Genomic DNA, 22814 nt, shown 5'->3' on the forward strand with positions numbered 1-22814 from the left:
TGTCACTGGATTTCATCCTATGTATTAGAGAGAGAGAGACTTCCTTTTTATTGTCATTCAAATTTGAACTTTACAGTACAGATAAGAACAACATTTTGTTGCATTAGCCCGTTGTAGTGCAGATATAAATAAATAGATTACTGTACAGATAAATATATTGCACTTTTGCATATGCGTCCACGTTTATGGGTGTATGTTATATTATCTTTATATTCCAGCGAGTTAATCCGTTTTTGAGGGGGAATTGAGGGGATTATTATGATGCGTTCAAGAGTCTTATGGCCTGAGGGAAGAAGCTGTTACAGAACCTGGAGGTTCTGCTACGGAGGCTGCGGAACCTCTTTCGAGAGTCCAGCAGTGAAAACAGTCCTTGGTGGGGGTGGGAGTGGGAGGAGTCTCTACAGATTTTCTAAGCCCTGGTCAAGCAGCGGCTTTTTGCGATTTCCTGGATAGGAGGAAGAGGAGTCCTGATGATCTTTTCCGCCGTCCTCACCACTCTCTGCAGAGACTTCCAGTCTGAGGCACTGCAGGCTCCAGTCCAGACAGAGATTATTAGGGTTGTACGGTATACCGGTATTAGTATAGTATCGCGATACTAATGAATCATATTCGGTACTATACCGCCTATGAAAAGTACGCATTTTGGCTTAGAAACTGACGATAAAGGTGAAATTATAACACTGAAACGTCCACCGGAAGAGGTGCTTGAAGACATGGCTAGCTAGCTAGCGGCTAACTTCCTGCCCCAGTCGGCAGTGTTTTAGCTACTTCTAAATCACTAATCCTTGCCTCCATGGCGACTAATAAAGTACGTTTCTTACAAGTATCATCCCTGCAGGACAAGGAATAGCTAAACATGCTTCACTACACACCGTAGCTCACCGGCGTCACAATGTAAACAAACGCCATGAGTGGATCTACACCTGACATCTACTGTAAGGATACCAAGTACAATAGCGTATCTAGTCGATACTACCATGATTATTTGATCACGTCGATTTTTTGGCATCACAACATCTTTCGTTTTTTTCAAATGTATATTATGTTTATAAACTCAGGAAATATGTCCCTGGACACATGAGGACTTTGAATGTGACCAATGTATGATCCTGTAACTACTTGATATCGGATTGATACCCAAATTTGTGGTATCATCCAAAACTAATGTAAAGCATCCAAACAGGAGAATAAATGATTATTAAATTTTAACAGAAGTGTAGATAGAACATGTTAAGAGAAAGTAAGCAGATATTAACAGTAAATGAACAAGTAGATTAATCATTCATTTTCTACCACTTGTCCTTAATGATGTTGACAAAATAATAGAATGATGAATGACACAACAAGTTACTGCATATGTCAGCAGCTAAATTAGGATCCTTTGTTTGCTTACCTACTAATAAAAGACAAGTTGTCTTGTTTCTTCACTATTTTATTTAAGGACAAACTTGCAATAAGAAACATACGTTTAAAGTACCCTAAGATTTTTTGTTAAAATAAAAGCCAATAATGCAATTTGTTATGGTCCCCTTTATTTAGAAAAGTACCGAAAAGTATCAAAATAATTTTGGTACTGGTACCAAAATATTGGTATCGTGACAACACTACTTTGGACACAATTTGGTCATTCTGGCAACAGTTTTGCATTTATTAGATACTTGTTTGCGCAGCAAATGAAGCTTGCTCCCTGAGATGTTCGGTACTTTGCTCAACTGTCATCTCGTCATCCTTTTATTGTAACCGTCCACTTGACAAGCGTCAACTGTTTAAGCTTTAGAGCGCTCTTGTTATAATCTTTTACAGGTGCCGTACAGGTTTTTTATATGTTCTCCCTGCCTCCCACTTTATGAGTTAGGCTGGCTGCTGAACTGAGCATTCTCTGACAGGTGCCTTTCCACTGAGATTAGCAAAGGCGAGCCTTTGTAGAAGGATGAGGGGAAGAGGTGGGAGTTCACATCACTTTGATAGCTTCAGCGTCCGCGGACATATTCGCGTAGTCCCGGTAGGCGGTGGCACCTCTTCTAATTGGTTTTCTGCCGCCGCCACCCGTGCTCAAAGCGTGGGCCTCTGATCTGGTGGAAATCTGGGATCAACGTGACAGATCCGGGACTAATCATCACTCTGGAACCTGCTCCGTTGGCGGGAATACCTCACCGCCGTCTGGATTTTTAACCACTCCTGAAATGCCTTAATGGGAAAACTCTGAGATTAAAAGTTGCGTGTATTCTGTGCACATGACTGAAACTCTGATAAGAGCTATGGAGTGCCACTTTGCCCCCCCCCTTCACCCCACCTGTGCTGCTCTCTGGTGATAAGATAGCAACGCGAAGACCAGCTTGGCTGCACTTTACCCTCTCTGAATGACTGGAGGAGTATTTGTGGTGGCATACGGCACGGCGTCATTGGGAAATTCATAAGGGGTAATCATCACTCATTCCTGGTTCCCCTTTGAGGGCTGCACTAATTAGCCGGCGTCTGTGATTAGTTGGCTTGTGTTTGATCTGCTTCACTCGTCTGCCTCTCTTTAGAAAAGCCTGCCGCTGCTATGATTTGTCTGAGAGCTGCACTGAACACGCACACACACACACAAAATTCAGACGCGAAAACTCAAAAGCAGCAGGCACTCTACTGGAAGACTCAGGCTGCCTTTTACAGACAACCTAGGTGGCCCGTGCATCAACACACCACCATCTTGATGCTTGCAAAACATCAGCACTTTTAATGGAAGACAGAAGTGCGCAGCTGTTAATATTTTACAAACATTTCACATTTCACAGCACATTTGTGTGCTAACTTTAAGTATAAAAAACGACTGCTCACACTAAAGCAATTAAAAGTTGTGTAGGGTTAGTTCGTAAGGAAATGTATTTAGGCTGTGTTCACGCTAGGGATAGAACGGTTTGAGAATCAAACGTTCTGTTTACCTGACATGCTTCAAAGCGTGTGTGTTCTAGAGATCGACTGACATGGTGTGGAAGCAGACCACAGAAGAATTCTCAGAAGAACTCGAATAGATTACCTGTCAGATCAAAAAGATATTTGGGGAGGATTATTGACCATACTTGCCAACCCTCACGATTTTCCCGGGAGACTCCTGAATTTCAGTGCCCATCCCGAAAATCTCCCAGGGCAACCATTCTCCCGAATTTCTCCCGATTTCCACCTGGACAACAATATTGGGGGCGTGCCTTAAAGGCAATGCCTTTAGCGTCCTCTCGCACCTGAAAAGGAGACTATTATATTATATTATTATGGGTTTATCTATAACCCATAAAGTAGGCAAGCACGGAGCTATTTCTCAGCGTGTGTTTATTCCAGCCGGCACGTTAATACACTGACACACAACATCCGGATTCCCATTATGCATTGCTTCAAAACTACGACAAGTAGTAATGTCCAAAAACATAACAGAGACGAAGCAGAAGAACGAAGAAGAGACATGGCGACGACGAGTAAGAAGAAGAAGTACGTTTGCAAGTTCCAAAATGATTGGAAAAAATAATTTCAGTTCATCCAGGACAGCTCGAAGGGGAAGGGGTCCTGCAAATTTTATATATCAGACTTCTCCATTGAACACTTTGGCCGAATGGATATACTCATATCGGATTATTTATATATATATATGTGTGTATATATATATATATATATATATATATATATTAGGGCTGCAACAACTAATCGATTAAATCGATTAAAATCGATTAAAATCGATTATCAAAATAGTTGGCGATTAATTAAGTCATCGATTCGTTGGAACTATGCTATGCGCATGCACGGAGGCTTTTTTTCTTTTTTTTGGTAATTTTTTTTTGTTTTTTGTTTGTTTTATAAACCTTTATTTATAAACTGCAACATTTATAAACAGCTGAGAAACAATAATCAAAATAAGTACAAAAACTGTACAAAACAGTGCCAGGGCGGCGGTGAGGCTACGTCTCATGAGGTGGCGTAAGCTAGCCAATGATGTGGTCATGTGCAGCTCACGTGACGACGCCGTCTCCTTTGCTGGAAACATTTGAAAAATGGCGCAGGAAAACAGTACCGATAGTTTAGCGGAGAAACATCTTGAGGTTATTGCTTCAATGGAGAAAAGTGTACGACCTAAGTCGTCAAAAGTGTGGGAACACTTCACTTTAAAGACTTCAAAGAAGAGCGTTTCCTGCAAAATGGCACGGAAGTACAACATTGCTTCAGGAGCACCTGCAAAAGGAAACATGTTGGAGCCATGGATGAAGGGAACTCATGGTACGTAACTTTTTAAGTCCATAGTGGCAACAAGCATTCATGAGTTCAGCTTTTTTGTGAGTAACGTTAACGTTATGCCTTTGTTGCAACGCGGGGCTGATAATGTGTCTCCGGCACATTTGACTCCGTTTTGAGAGAGAAAACGCACGGCTACCAATTTGGAAATAAACGTAACGGACAGAAATATCTCAGGTTGGTTTCATAATGGATCAATGTAGCCGGGCCGATAAAGCTATATAAATCTATTTAGATTTGAGTGACGCTTTAGTATAACTAAACGTTATGAAGGTGCTGGAATATTTCATGCTATTATTCAGAGGCAGCCTAAAATGAATCCTTTATTATTCACAACAGAAACGCGTAAAATATCTGATTCAGTTCTGATCTGATGAGTTACATTTCTGTGTTATTGTTGGTGTATGCTGCACCCCCAATGTCCACAACATGGTGCCAGTATGCTGGTTTTTTTCAATAAAATACTGGAAAGGATAGAAATGTAGTTTGTCTCTTTTATCCGATTATTAATCAATTAATCGAAGTAATAATCGACAGATTAATCGATCATCAAATTAATCGTTAGTTGCAGCCCTAATATATATATATATATATATAATATTCAGAGGTCTCAAGGTTGGCTAGTATGTTATTGATATTGGAAGTAATTCTTATTTTGTGTGGCGAAGTTGGTAGAGTGGCTGTGCCAGCAATCGGAGTGTTGCTGGTTACTGGGGTTCAATTCTCACCTTCTACCTTCCTAGTCACGTCCGTTGTGTCCTTGGGCAAGACACTTCACCCTTTGCCTCTGATGGCTGCTGGTTAGCGCCTTGCATGGCAGCTCCCGCCATGTGTGTGTGAATGGGTGAATGTGGAAATACTGTCAAAGCGCTTTGAGTACCTTGAAGGTAGAAAAGCGCTATACAAGTATAACCCATTTATCATTATTTATAAATGAATAATAATAAAAAAAAGTGCTCCATTTATAAAAAAATAAATAAAAAAATACTTTTCTCATGCAGGACAAAAGGGCTGGTGCTTGGTGATTCTAGTTTATTCAAAATAGCCACCCTTTGCTCTGATTACTGCTTTGCACACTCTTGGAATTCTCTCGATGAGCTTCAAGCACACCTGTGAAGTGAAAACCATTTCGGGTGATTACCTCTTGACGCTCATCGAGAGAATGCCAAGAGTGTGCGAAAAAGTCATCAGAGCAAAGGGTGGCTATTTTGAAGAAACTAGAATATAAAACATGTTTTCAGTTATTTCACCTTTTTTGTTAAGTACATAACTCCACGTGTGTTCATTCATAGTTTTGATGCCTTCAGTGACAATCTACAATGTAAAAAGTCATGAAAATAAAGAAAACACATTGAATGAGAAGGTGTGTCCAAACTTTTGGGCTGTACTGTACATCAAGTTACCAAATATGGGCACCAATAATCGATCTCTTGTGTGTTCAAATAAAGTGTGTGTGTGTGTGTGTGTGTGTGTGTGTGTGTGTGCGTGTGTGTGTGTGTGTGTGTGTGTGTGTGTGTGTGTGTGTGTGTGTGTTAGTAATCAATTTGGAGCATATGGCACTATGATTTCCAGGTTAACGAAATGCCAGGCAGGATTACAGTATTGGCCAATAAAAACGTAATTCACTATTGGTTCCAAAATGACTTACAGTACGTGTCAGGTGATACAGTTCATAACTACTTGTCTTCCAAAAGCCAAGTGAAAAAGCAACAATAAACACTGTGCTGCTGCTAATGCTAACCAGCTGTCAACATGACTACCGGATGTGAAAAAGAACAACATTGTACACAAAACCAAACCGGTAACCTTGTCACAAAACCATAAGATCCGAACCGAGGATTTTGTGAACCACTCCACCCGGAGTTCACACTTCAGTACTCTGGTCCTTACTAAAACTGAAAATAAAGACGGTTAGTGTGCACTTTGTTGCGGTTGGATTAGTGTTCACAGTGGTATTTTTGTCATTGGACCAAACACTGTGCAGTAAAGAACATACCCTATTTTACGAACTATAGAGCGCACCCGTTTTTAAACTGCACCCACAATTTTTATTTTGTACATATATTGGGCGCACGTGTCTATTAGCCACAAGTGTACATTGAAACATGAAATATTTACACAGGCGCTTGTGATCATTCATACATTTAATAAAAGACAGTGCCTGCTGGAGATCACTGTCTTTGTTCTCCTCCACTTTCTCCTGTGACCACGGGCCATATTCTTTCATGTTGCAGTTGAAGGCACTCGAGGTTGCTTCGTCCAGTGGCGATACTTTCGCCTCGAAGCGAGTTTCCTCTGGGCATGTCCTTTCTTCTTCCGCATGTGGCGGTCTAGACTTTCAGAGCAAGTTGGGGAAGGTAGATTTTGGAGCAATTTTTATTTATTTATTTATTTTTTTGTCCTGTGTAGCTACTCAGGCAAATCATATTGTTAATGTAGATGCCTATGTACAAATTTACTTTACAAAAGAGAAGTGTGGGATACTTCTCTTGTTGTCTTATTTGTATTTGACTTTATTAAATGGATTTATATTATTATCTGGTGCAGCCGGCCCGGAGCAGGAGGGGATAGAAAGAGAAAAAAAGGAAGACACAGGGAGAAATTGTGGGGAGAAGAGGGTGATAAGACAGATGGACAACAACAACAGCAAACATAACAATAACAACAATAGAACAGCATCAGCAAATAGGATATGTACAAATATGATGGTAAAAGTGATAGCAAAGAAGCAGTTGGTGAAATAAATAATACAGAAATGACAATGAACATTATTACACTACAAATGGAGCAATACAAATACCAATAGAAATAGCACTATTGGTAATGAATAATAATACTTACCTTTATTATTAGCAATACAATTGTTCAAATGCAACAATACATATACGTAATGATAACATGACATACAAATTAAAGCAGATAAATGGAGGGGAAGAAAGCGAAGCCAACTATATTAACCTTGTAGATTGTTATAGTATAATAAGTTACGCTTTGTCAGTGTGCCATGTGTTACCCAGTTTCCCGTAGGAAACCAGTTCGCCAATTTAATTGATCTTATGTGACAATGCTAATTTATAAGCGGCCTGTGAGGCTTGTTAACCCGGAAAAATCCACAAATTAGGCGCGGCATTGTATAAAGCGCAGGGTTCAAAGTCTATGGAAAAACGTATTGGCTTGTAGACTAGACATTTCTGTAAATATGCATAATATTATGACCTGATTGAATAGTTTTGGTAACAACAACTCAAAACATTCCAAACAAAATGCCGTCTGCTGAGTTGCTTATGTAGGTTATTTTCGTGAAGTGCTATATTTGCCAGCTTAGATTTCACAAAAATCTTATAAAATATACTTTTAAAGAGCGACGTTGGCACACGGGCATAGAGGGAAAACGCAGCAATTCCAGGGCATTTTCTCCTACATTAAACAGGTGGCCGCATCAAGTTGAAAAAATGTATATTGATGATTATGATAATCATGCTGCTAATGCACATCTTTCATATCTTTGATACTATGATGAGGATAAGGATTCTGTTAATGCAAATCCCCCTTTTGGGTCTCTAAAGGCTTCATTTTTAATATGGCGCCAACATTTGTTTGGTGTGTGTGTAAGACAGAGTTCTGTCTAATTGCACACAGGCTGTGTTATTGAAGGGTCCTTGAAGCTACCCGGCAGACCATGGCAACAGGGGGCCTGGGGCTTCCTCTCCTCATAGCGCCTTATATCTATCGCTCACCTCGCAATTCTCTCCTGTCACGCTGCCTCCGGAGGGCGGGTAGACGACAAACAAGGCCCCTTACAGGCCAATGTAATGAGGATCCAATGATATTTTGTTGTTTACTTTCTGCGTTTCACCACATAAAACCTGTTTGGGAGCGTTGCAATGTTTTTTTTTTTAGCAGCCGATGAGTTATTTTATACACACTACGTTCCCTTTTTTGTCTTCTCCAAATGGCATCAGACTTTTTGACCTTTTTAATTTGTCATCGCTGGCAGCAGCTGACGATCTCGCAATGTCTTTGATCAATATGGAATCCTCCTCCTCATGGTTCACATAGGGGCCACAATTGTTATTGTTCCAGGCTGTAGGGCAAAACTACTGAAGACCTCATTAGAGCTTTTTTTTTGTGTGCCTTTTTTGTCATACTTTTTTTATTTCCAATATGTGTCCCAATCATGTTTGAGTGATTTCAGCACAGGCTTTTACATTGAACCTAAAGTTGCAGAGGCATGTCATTTAGTGTTTAAAGCATAATATTTTGCACATTAGAGCAGCCATATGTAGTACCGTATTTTCCGGACCATAGGGCGCACTGGATTAAAAGGCGCACTGCCGATGAGTGGGTCTATTCAGGTTTATTTTCATACAAAAGGCACACCGGATTATAGGGCGCATTAAAGGGGTCATATTAATCTTTTTTTCTAAATTGAAAACACTTCCTTGTGGTCTACATAACATGTGATGGTGGTTCTTTGGTCAAAATGTTGCATAGATTATGTTTTGCAGACCATCTTCAAGTCGCTTTCTAACAGTCGCTTCAGGATGCGCCGTTTTGTGGGCGGTTTTATTTACGTGACTCACCTTCGACAAGGACGGGAGTTGATGAAGTGTCAAAAGATGGAGCTAACTGTTTTAAAGACATTCAGACACCAGCATCTCCTCATCCGTCGCTCACTAGTGCAATACCAACGCCAGAACTCTCTAATAGGGGGTGATCAAGGGGATGGGTCAAATGCAGAGGACAAATTTCACCACACCTAGTGTGTGTGTGACAATCATTGGTACTTTAACTTTAACTTTAATAACTAAAGTTCCTTGGGTGAATAATGTAAACACACTGTACCGGTATGTTTTAGCGCTTTCATGGCGAGCTTACTTATATATATATTTGCAGTACTTTATATTAGAAATGGCAACAGCGGAGGATCATGTCCCATAACAAGAAGACAGAGAAAAAGAAGAAGCTTATCGACTACGGTGTCCGCACGAACTACAAAGGCGGATGCACACACATTTTCAGGACTTATGCAGATCCCAAATACAGATCAGAAGGTAAGAAAAGTTGCTTTTGCATAATATTGCAAAACAAAGCGCCAGATAATGTCTTACCTTATGCACACATCATAATACCTGTATGTTGAAGCACAGTACAATCCATCAAGCGGTGCGGCTTCATAGCTTACCAAAGTCGTACTAAAACATTTTGATAGATTTTTGAGCGCCGTATGTAATGTTCTATATTTTCAATGGAACATATACAATTTTTGTGTTGTTTACTTCAGTCATATTGCAGTCTACAAGTATCTCTTGTGTGACTGCCATCTACTGGTCACACTTACCATTTCACCATGTACCAAATAAAATAGCTTTCCATGTCGGTAAGCACAAACAAAATTATTCCGTACATTAGGCGCACCGGGTTATAAAGTGCACTGTTGACTTTTGAGAAAGTTAAAGGATTTTAGTGCCCCTTAGTTCCAAAAAATAGGGTAATTGACTTAATAATAGCAGATTTAGCTTATTTTACAATTTTGTTTTTCCTATAAAAAAACAAAACATTTTGTAGCTTATTCTCCCTGTCCAGTGGCAATGTTCACGTTGTAGACTTGTATTAGTGTTAGCATTTGTCAACATGACTGCCAGTTGATTTGCATAAATACAGTGGTGAGAAAAAATGTGCACCTCCTTTGGCTTGTGTTCAAAACAAGCAAACCGTGGACAAGTTGCCACCTCATCACAGGGCCAACACAGACAGACAACATTCACACACTAGGGCCAACCAACCTTGCTTAAATTTTACAGTGTGCTTTCAGTTTGTACCAAATTTGACAGTGGTTTGGCTAAACACACACAATTACAGTGTGTGCTTTGTAGAGCTGTGTGAGAAATTTCAAGTCAGTCTGCCTTAAGGGGTCAAACTTTAGAGTTTGAATACAAAAAAAGAAAAATAATAGCACATTTTTGACAATATTTGTGAGATGTATTATTAGATAATATGCTAATTTGCTTTGCCACAAAGCTAAGACTATGTTTTCTACAGTTACCTGGTATATATTGACCTACATTAGGTTGGTTTTATTGTGTGAATGCTCCAAAGCATTCACACATATGGTTTTCTACACCAAAATTCATCTTTTTATTATTCAACTTCTTTTCTTCTCCAGATTTTGGCGCGCTCTACCTTACACATTTTTCACCTGATTCAAACCGTTCCAACTTTAAACTGTTCAGCCTATTCGGGAATCGCAGGCTTTCCCTTATCAAATTCCAAAAATTCCCAGATTTCCCAGAATCCTAAGTTTTTCGGGACATTTTTCCCATTCAAAATTAATTGGTCGTTTTTCAAACTTCCACCGTTTACACATGTTTCAACCAATTCAAACCATTCCACCTTCAACCTATTCCACCATTCTGGAAATTCAAACTACCCTTTTTCCAAGTTAAATTTTTTTTGAGGATTTTCCAGAATTCCTGGTTTTCCAAAGCCCTACATCCACCCTTTTTTCTGGCGAGTACTCCTCCCACATTTTTCAACCCACTCAACCGTTCAACCGTCAAAACATTCCTCTTAATTAGGACAAAATAGAAGTTATTTTTTGAACTGGAAAAATTCCCGGTTTTCCCGGAATTCCGTAATAACACTTCTCAATTGAACATTTTACTACTTCAACATTTCTCGACCGATTTAAAATAAATAAATAAATAAATAAATAAATAAATAAATAAATAAAATTAAAATAAAAAAAAAAATTAAAAAAATTCAACACCAACCATTTTATTAACGCATTCAGACCATTCAAGTTTTTTACCATTTTAAAAAAACATTCACGCTTTTCCCGAAATTCAATGACACATTCTTCAAAGTTCGACGATTCCCACTTTTTTCATCTGATTCAAACTAGGGATGTCCGATAATGGCTTTTTGCCGATATCCGATATTCCGATATTGTCCAACTCTTTAATTACCGATACCGATATCAAACGATACCGATATCAACCGATATATGCAGTCGTGGAATTAACACATTATTATGCCTAATTTGGACAACCATGTATGGTGAAGATAAGGTACTTTTTAAAAATAATAATAAAATAAGATAACTAAATTAAAAACATTTTCTCGAATAAAAAAGAAAGTAAAACAATATAAAAACAGTTACATAGAAACTAGTAATTAATGAAAATGAGTAAAATTAACTGTTAAAGGTTAGTACTATTAGTGGACCAGCAGCACGCACAATCATGTGTGCTTACGGACTGTATCCCTTGCAGACTGTATTGATATATATTGATATATAATGTAGGAACCAGAATATTGATAACAGAAAGAAATGGGGGGAGGGAGGTTTTTTGGGTTGGTGCACTAATTGTAAGTGTATCTTGTGTTTTTTATGTTGATTTAATAAAAAAAACAAAAAAAACAAACAAAAAAAACAACAACGATACAGATAATAAAAAAACCGATACCGATAATTTCCGATATTACATTTTAACACATCCCTAATTCAAACTGTTTTAAACTTCAAAATGTTCAGCCTGTTCAGGAATTGTGTGCTCTACTTCAACAATTCTAAAAAAAAATTAAAAAAAATCCAAGATTTCAGTTCAACTTCAGCATTGGAGCATTCACACTCGTTTCCTTCAGGATTTGCCTCATCTAGTTATCTTTAACATAAAAATGCATTAAAATGCCCTAACACGCTTGCTCTAACACGGACAGTATTTGCTCGATTCTTTTTGGAACCAAATCTTCCCTCCCATCTATCTATCTTTCTCTGAGCCCTGAAAGCCAAACACACATTCCCCCCCTTCCTCCTCATCAGTAATTCAATCCAGCTGCTTGTAGCTGATTGCTGTGACAGACGCCATCATCAGTTTATGATAATATTTCTACGTGCTTGTGTAGTTTGTTTACTTGTTGTGCCTGACCTTCTACCTCCCATATGGCCGCTATTGATTGTACTTGCATGCTGTGTGATCCCCCTGGCAGACACTGGTGCTACGTCTTATGACAGGACTGCAGTTTTTTCCTTCTTTTAATCCTTTAATGTGACGGATAAATTGGATTGGTCTTCTCGCCCCCCGTCAGTCTATGAATGAGTGACGTGTTGACAGTTGACCAGTAGGCTGGACTGGCTGCAACAGCATGATGCACACATCCCTCAAGGTGAAGCAAAGGTGTTTGGGACAGTGGAAAAAAAGTGAAAACACAGCTGTGTTAAGCTCCCGAGGCATTGGGGTTGCCATGGGATTCCTCTCACGTCTAAAACGCGGGGCTGTTTTAATTCTCCGAAAGGATCACTTCCAAATATCCTCTTGACACCTCGCCAGATGCTCACACCCCAGCGAAAAATAGGACAGATAATCACATTATGTTAACAAGTGCACACAAATACACAAAGTGATTGACACATACGCGCTCCATGGGACATTTGTTGGATTACCTGGCACTCCTCTCCTATTGTGACTTTGCTGGATGCTTTATTTCATGCTCTGAAAGTTTCTGCTCCGCTTTCCCTGCTCTAAAGTCACCGAGGAGATAGTGACGTTTGAAAGATTTTTTGGCAAGCTTACTTCCAGACTTGATGTAAAAAATAAAAAAAAAATAAAAAAAGGTGCAAAGCCTGCGCATGAATAATGTCAGATGGATCAAGCTATTTCTTAGAGACTGACCTCAGTCCGCTCTGAACAATGCTTCTCCAAATGCCTCGCATCGATTTTACATTTTATCCTCAAGCGCTTTTCTTGCAGTACACTGGAACCTCTTGAGCTTGGACATAATCCGTTTCACCTCCCGTTTGTTCAAACTTTGACTTTTTATTCATAGGAAATGGAAACTACCAGTCACTCATTAAAACAACAACAACAGTTTTGCTGTTATTGTGTAGACTAAGGCACCATTGCAAGAACTGCAAGCTAGCATATATATATAAGAAAGATGCTCTCAAAGGTTGATCATCATTAAACAAATGGTCATTGACTTGTGACCCGCTTAATGTCAGCCATGTTTTTCAACCAGTCACAGTTCAGTTTCAGTGTGCTTTCAGTTTGTACAAAATGTGATCGTCATTTGTCTTTACAGTAAAGTTTTAGTGGGTGTTTTGTAGAGTTGTGTGAGAAATTTCAATTCAGTCTTATTTATGGGGTAGCAGTTTAGGGTTTAATAATGTGTATATATGTGCAAATGTGTGGATATATATGTATATGTGTGTGTGTGTGTGTCTGTCTGTCTGTATATATGTGTATATATATATGTATGTGTATTTATATGTGTATATATGTATTAGGGCTGTGAATCGTTGGGTGTCCCACGATTCGATTCAATATCGATTCTTGGGGTCACGATTCGATTCAAAATCGATTTTTTTTTTTTTTTTTTCAATTTAACACAATTCTCGATTCAAAAACGATTTTTTTCCCGATTCAAAACGATTCTCTATTCATTCAATACATAGGATTTCAGCAGGATCTACACCAGTCTGCTGACATGCAAGCAGAGTTGTAGATTTTATAATTGTAAAGGACAATGTTTTATCAACTGATTGCAATAATGTAAATTTGTTTTAACTATTAAATGAACCAAAAATATGACTTATTTTATCTTTGTGAACATATTGGACACAGTGTGTTGTCAAGCTTATGAGATGCGATGCAAGTGTAAGCCACTGTGACACTATTGTTTTTTTGTTTTTAAAAAAAATAAATGTCTAATGATAATGTCGATGAAGGATTTTTAATCACTGCTATGTTGAAATTGTAACTAATACTGATACTGTTGTTAATAATATTCATTTTTGTTTCACTACTTTTGGTTTGTTCTGTGTCGTGTTTGTGTCTCCGCTCAATTGCTCTGTTTATTGCAGTTCTGAGTGTTGCTATTTTCTTTAAGTATAAATAAATAAATTTAAATTTAAAAAAAAAAAAAAAGAGATTTCATTCTGAATCGCACAACGAGAGTATCGCGATTCGAATTCGAATCGATTTTTTCCCACACCCCTAACATGTATGTATGTATGTATGTATGTATGTATGTATGTATGTATGTATGTATGTATGTATGTGTATATATAAATAAATATATATGTATGTATGTATGTATGTATGTATGTGTGTATATATAAATAAATAAATATATATATATATATATATATATATATATATATATACACAGTCGTGGTCAAAAGTTTACATACACTTGTAAAGAACATAATGTCATGGCTGTCTTGAGTTTCCAATAACTCTTATTTTTTTGTGATAGAGTGGTTGGAGCACATACTTGTTAGTCACAAAAAACATTCATGAAGTTTGGTTCTTTTATGAATTTATTATGGATTTACTGAAAATGTGACCAAATCTGCTGGGTCAAAAGTATATAGTTATGTTTATATGTATATGTATATGAAAATACACATGTATGTATGTTGATGATTAAATCCTACAGCCACCGCCTCATTTAGTTTTCCCCACATAACGAAAGATTCTAACCAGTTGTTTTGAACTGTTTAGAGGTACTGTACCATGTTGTAAATGTTGACCTTTGGCATTGTTTCCCTTCCAATGGAAGCCACGCCGTGTTCAGAAGCTGCTATAACAATTAGAAGGAAGGAAGGAGGCACAGACGGACTGGAATTTGAGACAATAAATAAGTCAAGCACCTAAACAAGCAGAACAGGTTGTGTTTGAGAAGCTGCATTGTTGTGTGTCTATATACATATTTACAGTATATATGTGTATATATACACGCACACTCATTTAGTTTCCGTCAGGGAGGCAGCGTAGGTGGAGGAGAACAAGCCATTGTCCACTGACTCAATAGTAAGTAAGATGAAACTGCTCCTCAACACTTTGCTGCTATCATTTCCAGTAAAGGAGGAGGAGGGGAAAGGTGATACCAAGCTGGAGGTAGGGGGTGTATTAATGAGAAAGAACAGCGAAGCCACTGTTTACCCCCCTCTAATCTGCTACAGTAGAGAAGAAGAAGAGTGATGAAGGGCAGGGGTGGTGATGATAGGTTTCAGGGGCCGCATGCCCGCAGATGCTCTTTGTGCTGATTATTAACCTCTTAAGACTCAGGGCTTTTTGAGCGAAAATATCTTGAAAAAAAACAAGTGAATGGGTGTAAGTGCCACTGGCACAGGAGTAAGAGTTTGAATCCACTAAAAAGTATATTGATGTCGGTTACCCCTTTTTTGCTTTCAAAATACTCTGTTTCGAAGTATGGACTGGAAAATAACACTGCAAAAAAATAAAATAAAGGGTATTTTACACAGGTTTTTTTGTAAAAATAGCATCAGGAGTCTTCACTCACTGGATGCAAACTAACTTTATGGCCTCCTGACATATTTTTGGAATATAAAAAGAAAAACAAGACCTTGAAAGGTACAATGTTAGCTACATCGACCTGCATACATAGGCTATGTATACACTGCGAGTCATTTACGATTTTTATTCAATCCAATCCAATCCACTTTATTTATATAGCACATTTAAACAACAAAAATGTTTCCAAAGTGCTGCACAACAATATTAAAAACAATATTCAAATATTATCCTTAGCTCCACCAATGACTGAATAAAAACAACAAATAAATAAATATAAAACCAATATAAGAACAATATAAAAATAAATATGATTAAAAACTATTTTAAAGGGTGAAACCAATTAAAACAGTAAATAGAAATCAACATTTTTAAAAAACACAGAGGACAGAGGACCACACAACTCACGTAGTGTTAAAAGCCAAATAATAAAAGTGGGTCTTAAAACGAGACTTAAAACACTCCACTGTGGGAGCAGTTTGAACGTGGAAGGGCAGAGTGTTCCAGAGCTTAGGGCCGACCACAGAGAAGGCCCTGTCTCCCCTGGATTTAAGTCTGGTCTTGGGCACTTATTGTATGTTTTACCTGTATAGGATTTTTTCATGATAATGTGAACAGTACAATTCTATATCTTTTCAGAACCGACCTTGTTTGTATCTGGAAATAAATCAGGCTGAACGATAGTCCGGTTCTTTCGACCCATACGTCAAAGGTGACAAACGTCATAGTTCTTTGTCAAAATAAACGGGGTAGAAAACAGGCTCCGAATGCTCGCCCACACACTCTTTCGAAAAGACGTCGAAGCCAATGCCCAAACAACTGCAATAGCCAACATTGATGCCCTCTTCCTTCTTAAACTCCTGTGTGACATAATTCAGTTAAGAAAAATGTTCAACCCTGTTGCACAAAATCTTTGAAGTTGCCACAAACGGACCAGAAGTGAGACTTACTAGAATTGATTATTGGTTACATGGTTGTGACGCCCTATTTTATGCTCCTGCTGGTCATTTTAGGGACCCATTCCGTTTACATTACACACCACTTTTCTATGTAATGTCAATGACTACATAAAGATGGGATTTAACTAAAAAATCTGAATTAGCCAACATACACTTCAGTGTAAACGTAGCCATAGATGTAGCATTGCACACTAAATCCTACGTCGACGCTAGGACTGCAAATATTGACTGTCTTAATAGTCATTTGATTTATAGTTGGGATTTATAGTCATCAACTATATTAGCGATTAGTTGACAAATGGTACAACGAAGCATACACCTATTCAGTGGAGATATTTTTAGACATCTGCCAACTAACATTTGCAACAATAAAGATGACTACTTCATTCATGAATATTTATTGTACTGTCACAGTGCTGCTCATTAAAATGTTAGAAAAACAAATGCATTACATTTTTTTCCATTGAAAAGCAAGGACATTCATAGTGCTGGTAAAAATAAAGATAAAGATAACAGCAAACAACGAAAGACACCAAAGCTATCTTGTTCCCTCAAATAGAGAAGAGCATTTTGTGATGATGATGTGTTTAGAAAGCTGCGATCAGGCATATGAAGGAAGTTTAGCCAGCGGACTTTGGCTAAAATGATTGTTAAAGCTTTTTTTTTTCTCTCTCTCTGTTCTTTGCTAGTTAGCTAACATGTTGACTATCTTATTGTGGACAATCAGAGACCGCTTCCTATCTACTGTTGAAGTTACTTTAGGTAACAAATTGCGGGATAGGGAGCGTCTGGAATATGTTTGCATACCTTTTAAGCAGTTGTTAGTTGCACCTCTGTGTGTGAATAAGCGGCATTACCTTACATAATTTTGGAGAAATGCCCTTTATAAAGATCTGCTGTATCCAATATTGAGTATAGAAGTCTATCCATTCATCCATTTTCTACCGCTTGTCCCTTTTGGGGTCGTGGGGGGGGTCGCTGGAGCCTATCTCAGCTGCATTCGGGCGGTAGGCGAGGTACACCCTGGACAAGTCGCCACCTCATCACAGGGCCAACACAGATAGACAACATTCACACTCACATTCACACACTAGGACCAATTTAGTGTTGCCAATCAACTTATCCCCAGGTGCATGTTTTTGGCGGTGGGAGGAAGCTGGAGTACCCGGAGGGAACCCACGCAGTCACGGGAAGAACATGCAAACTCACGGTGGCGGAGGGGTTAGTGCATCTGCCTCACAATACGGAGGTCCTGAGTAGGCCTGAGTTCAATCCCGGGCTCGGTATCTTTCTGTGTGGAGTATAGAAGTCAACCCGCTCAATCTGACATCTACGTATATTGTTCTATGGTTGCTTCACCATTGACACACAGTCCGCGAGTGCCATGTTTTTATGTCAAAAATCCACCCATCCACAAGTATATTGTTTTTTTGTTTGTTTGTTTGAAGTTTTCATTGGCTGTTCAATGCATAAGTCGTCATAAAGCGGCTATGTTATTTGCCCGAGTTAAAATTGGGGCTGGTACTTTTTTTTACACAGAGAAAATCAATGGTATTTGGTCCACAGCAGAACAGTCTATTGGGTGGAGTAAGGTGCCAATAAAAAGTTTTTTTTTTTTTAAAGTTCATTTGGTAGCACGATGGCTAGAAGAATCCAAGATGGAGCAAATGTGGAAAATATCTTACGAAATGATGAAAGTGTGCAGCAGCTGTCAAATGTGTTTTTATGGGTCTACAGCTTAGGGTGGACTGACTATAAACATTTACTGGACCATTGCAAGTGTGGCATGACCATTTTTGTTAGACTTGTTGGAGTACTGTGGCGCTTCAAAGTTGAGCTGTGTTCATGTTGTGACTCGTTGATCGTAAGTGTTTACCAAGCATGCAGTTAAAATTGTATCCTAGAATAGTGTATATCCTTCAGATCTCAACAAACTAAGCTTTACAGCAATGTACACCACGTCAAGGTATGCAAATTAGCGGCTGAGTAATGTCATGAAAACGGGAAAAGGAGGGGGCGGGGGGTTAGGATCAGCTTTGATGCTTATCTGCAGAAGAGACACCACATGCAAGAGGCGGAGTTATCTTATCTTATCTCAAGCAAATATGATAATACAAGTCTTGCTGAGTGAGACTATATATAGTCCAGAAGACCCGTAAAGTGCAACTAGCGTATAAAGGTGCTCATAAAAAGGGGCTAAGATGCCGTTACTCGTTACGGTCTATAAATAAGAACAACAAAAAGACTCAGAAGAGCAAACGGCATGAAAAAAAGATCCTTGCACTAAATGTCCTCAAAGTAACTTTGATGTGTGCCATCATTTACCTTTTAGATTTGTCGCTTAAAAGGGTACGAAGAGTCCTTGTGTTTCATTGAGTTCAAATTCAAGAGATGCATTAAATTCCAAGAGATGCACTAAACGTCAAGAGATGTGGACAAAGATTGTTCAGTCAGGTTCTCTTTTATCTAATAGCTAAAGTATCATCACATAGTTGTACATGTGGATCAAATACAAAAGACCCTCCCTAATTGGGAGTCACACACTGTACACAGGCTTACAGTACTTGATTGAACTCATTTGCTAACTTGGCTGTAAGCTTTAGCAATGCAATCAATCCAAGTGTACTTTTACACATACAGTGCACCCGGGAAGTATTCACAGAGCTTCACCTTTTCCACATTTTGTTATGTTAAAGCCGTATTCCAAAATGAAATAAATTCCTTTTTGTCCTCAAAATTATACGCACAATACCCTATGATGACAATGGGAAAAGGTTTTTTTTTCATGTCATTTTGTAGCCTACGAGGCAAGCTGGATGTCCTTATTTAGACTTAGACAAACATTATGGATCCACAAGGGAAATTGTTCCACACAGTAGCTCAGTTACAAAGGATGGAAAGGATAATGCACACAAGGGCACAAAAAAAGGCCAAAACAAAAGGTATAAAGTAGACAAATGTACCATAGTAGCAATTAGGGATGGCCGATATTATCGGCCGATAAATGCGTTAAAATGTAATATCAGAAATTATCGGTATCGGTTTTTGTATTATCTGTATTGTTTTTATTTTTATTTTTTATTTTTTATTTTTTTATTAAATCAACATAAAAAACACAAGATACACTTACAATTAGTGCACCAACCCAAAAAACCTCCCTCCCCCCATTTCTTTCTGTTATCAATATTCTGGTTCCTACATTATATATCAATATATATCAATGCAGTCTGCAAGGGATACAGTCTGTAAGCACACATGATTGTGCGTGCTGCTGGTCAACTAATAGTACTAGCCTTTAACAGTTAATTTGACTCATTTTCATTAATTACTAGTTTCTATGTAACTGTTTTTATATTGTTTTACTTTCTTTTTTATTCAAGAAAATGTTTTTAATTTAGTTATCTTATTTTATTATTTAAAAAAAAAAGTACCTTATCTTCACCATACATGGTTGTCCAAATTAGGCATAGTAATGTGTTAATTCCACGACTGCATATATCGGTTGATATCGGTATCGGTTGATATCGGTATCGGTAATTAAAGAGTTGGACAATATCGGAATATCGGATATCGGCAAAAAGCCATTATGGGACATCCCTAGAAGCAATATAACATATATGTAATATTTACATGTTATATATACAGTATATGATATATTATATATACAGTATATTGTGTCCTTGAGCAAGACACTTCACCCTTGCCCCTGATGGGTCCCTGGTTAGCGCCTTGCATGGCAGCTCCCGCCATCAGTGTGTGAATGTGTGTGTGTGAATGGGTGAATGTGGAAATACTGTCAAAGCGCTTTGAGTTCCTTAAAAAAAAGGTAGAAAAGCGCAATACAAGTATAACCATTTACCATTTATTATATTATAATATATGTTTATATAATATATACAATATATAACACATCCCAATTACCATGTACAATATTACAGCATATGTAACAGCTGCAGCAAAACAAAAGGGCAGCATAAAATAGAGAGTAGATCCAGCAGAAAATATACATTATAAACAAAGAGCGGTAGCTAATATAGAAGGTCGGGGTAAGAGACAATTTGGACGTTAAGTCGAGTTCTCAACCAGAGGGAGAGGAACTGCTTCAGCAATGAGGAAACGTAAAAAACCGGTAAAATTAAGTATTATTTTCACATAATCTGCACATAACAGTGACTCACAACATGCAGTGATGTAAATTCTGCCAAAAGCAGCTTTTTTTATGCAGCTAGTCAGATCGATCTACGAGTGTGCAGGTGTACCTAATTTTATGACCAGAAATCTATACGCTTTGAACTTTATTATAAAATTTCAATGCTGACTTTAAGATATATATTTAAAAAGTGTGATTTTTTTTTTTTTTTTTTTTTTTTTAAATCATCGATTCAGTACTTTTTGAGAGGTTGGCACGTGGTTTCGATCGCAATCTCAGAACGCCGCCATGATCAGCCAGCACACGGACTCAAAAAAAAAAATGGTCAAAAAAGTTGCTGCAGTGCAAATTGTACGCAACATTGAAACACAAGGCTTATCCAAAACATGTTTCATACACCACAAGGAAGGGTTTTAAATATGATTAAAAAAATAATCACCTTTAAAATTGGTGCTAATCCTTTAACGGTGCCTGAACCGGTACTTAAAAATGGAAAACATGCAAAAAAAATTTAAACAACAACAATGCCTTTTTATTTTAATGGTATTTTGTGACATTCAAGTTGAACTGACTAGTAATTTAAATACGTCAATTATATAAATTAGAAGATATCTAAGTAATTAGGGATGTAACAATAAATGGTATTAATCATTACCGCGGTAAAACTCTGTGGTTTAAAATGATTTTTTCAAATTAGAATAATCGAAAAAACCGTGATTGATAACTCAACTTTGATAAACTAACAGACTGACTGACGCTAGCTTAAATGTTAACGTGCAAACAAGGGACTTAATTGTCTTTCCCCATTAAGAAACGACATTCCCCAATCAAAACACATTGCTGTCTGAGCAATGAAGATATTCTATTGTGCACGTTAAACCTACAGGCTGTGCTCTCTTAAAATAAAGTAATTGTTCTGTACTCAAAGCGGAGGTGCGTTCAAGGACTGCTGAACGGAGTAGGACACCACAACACCTGCCAGTAATAATAAATAATAATAATAATAGATTTGATTTGTTACGCACTTTTCATTTAAATACATTTTGAAGTGCTACAGTACAAACCAATATTTAAAAAAATAAAATAAAAGCTTAGCCATTAAAACAGATACAAGTCAGTGTACTTTTTGAGCACATTCAACAATACTACGATAATAATAACTGTGATAATTTTGGCCACAGTAATTTTCATATCGTAACACATTCCAAAATAACAAAATCCAAAACAAATTGTCATAATTATTGTAGCAATACAGAACGTAGAGTGCAAAAAAACAACTTACAAATGTTGAAATGTTGATTGTCATAATTCCTATGGTTTGTGAAATCGTAACAAAATTGAATTTTTTTTTTTTAATTATTCAAAGAAAAAGACAATATTTCATGTGGGACTGTAACAAAAGTAGAATTAGCGTGAGAAGTGATGGCACACAGATCTACTGCAATGAAAAAGCCAGACAGAGAGAATAAATTAGCCGGTTCGGTTTTTAAAGAGAAAGAAAAGGGAGCAGAATGAGCCAGGGGGATATTGCGGATTTATTCCAAAATGAAAAGACGGGACGGGGCAAGGAGGGGAGAGTATATAAGGAAATCAAGTGATGCAGTGGAGGTAGACTGATGTGAAGGGTCCGACAAAGCCCATCCAAGAGCCTCAGGGGAGCAGGGTGTCTGTCAGCCAGGAAACCACTAACTTATTCAGTCACTTATTCAGTGGGTTGCTGCCATACTACTCCCACTCTGCCTTTTTCTGGACCCACTAAACTCCGAGCTATAAACAACAAGACTGGCCATAAAGGAGGCAGATTGAATTGATACTGTAAAAATCTCTTCATGCCATAAAAAGCGGTTCATTTCTTTATTTCAGTGATGAAAACAAGTGCAAAAAAAAATACAATAGTGATAAATACTTTTGTAAACTGACTCTTGCTCAAATCAAACGTGTCAATGCAATTGCTCCTCGCCAGTTAAACCTAACAGCCACATTTTTATAAAATAAGTAATAAGACTCAAATGATCTAGAAACTCAAAACCTGCCCAATGCTCACTCAAGTAGATGTCCTAGGATTAATGGTATCACTCTTCGAAATTATACATGATACAGTAATATAAAATAAGAGTATGGAAT

General features: G+C 37.8%; 1 protein-coding gene across 1 annotated transcript in view; it reads right to left on the reverse strand.

The window, feature by feature from the left end:
- Nucleotides 1-1951: 1951 nt before the first annotated feature.
- LOC133659665 (uncharacterized) overlaps nucleotides 1952-22814 on the reverse strand; it is a 124327-nt gene continuing 103464 nt past the window's right edge. Inside the window, exons 10-11 of the mRNA XM_062062248.1 lie at nucleotides 6422-6595; nucleotides 1952-2083 (exon numbers count right to left, since the gene is read on the reverse strand). Of these exons, the coding sequence (XP_061918232.1) occupies nucleotides 1952-2083; nucleotides 6422-6595 (306 nt within the window). The remainder of the gene's footprint in view (nucleotides 2084-6421; nucleotides 6596-22814) is intronic.

Source organism: Entelurus aequoreus, linkage group LG11 (assembly GCF_033978785.1).
Source record: "Entelurus aequoreus isolate RoL-2023_Sb linkage group LG11, RoL_Eaeq_v1.1, whole genome shotgun sequence".
Lineage (NCBI taxonomy): Eukaryota > Metazoa > Chordata > Actinopteri > Syngnathiformes > Syngnathidae > Entelurus > Entelurus aequoreus.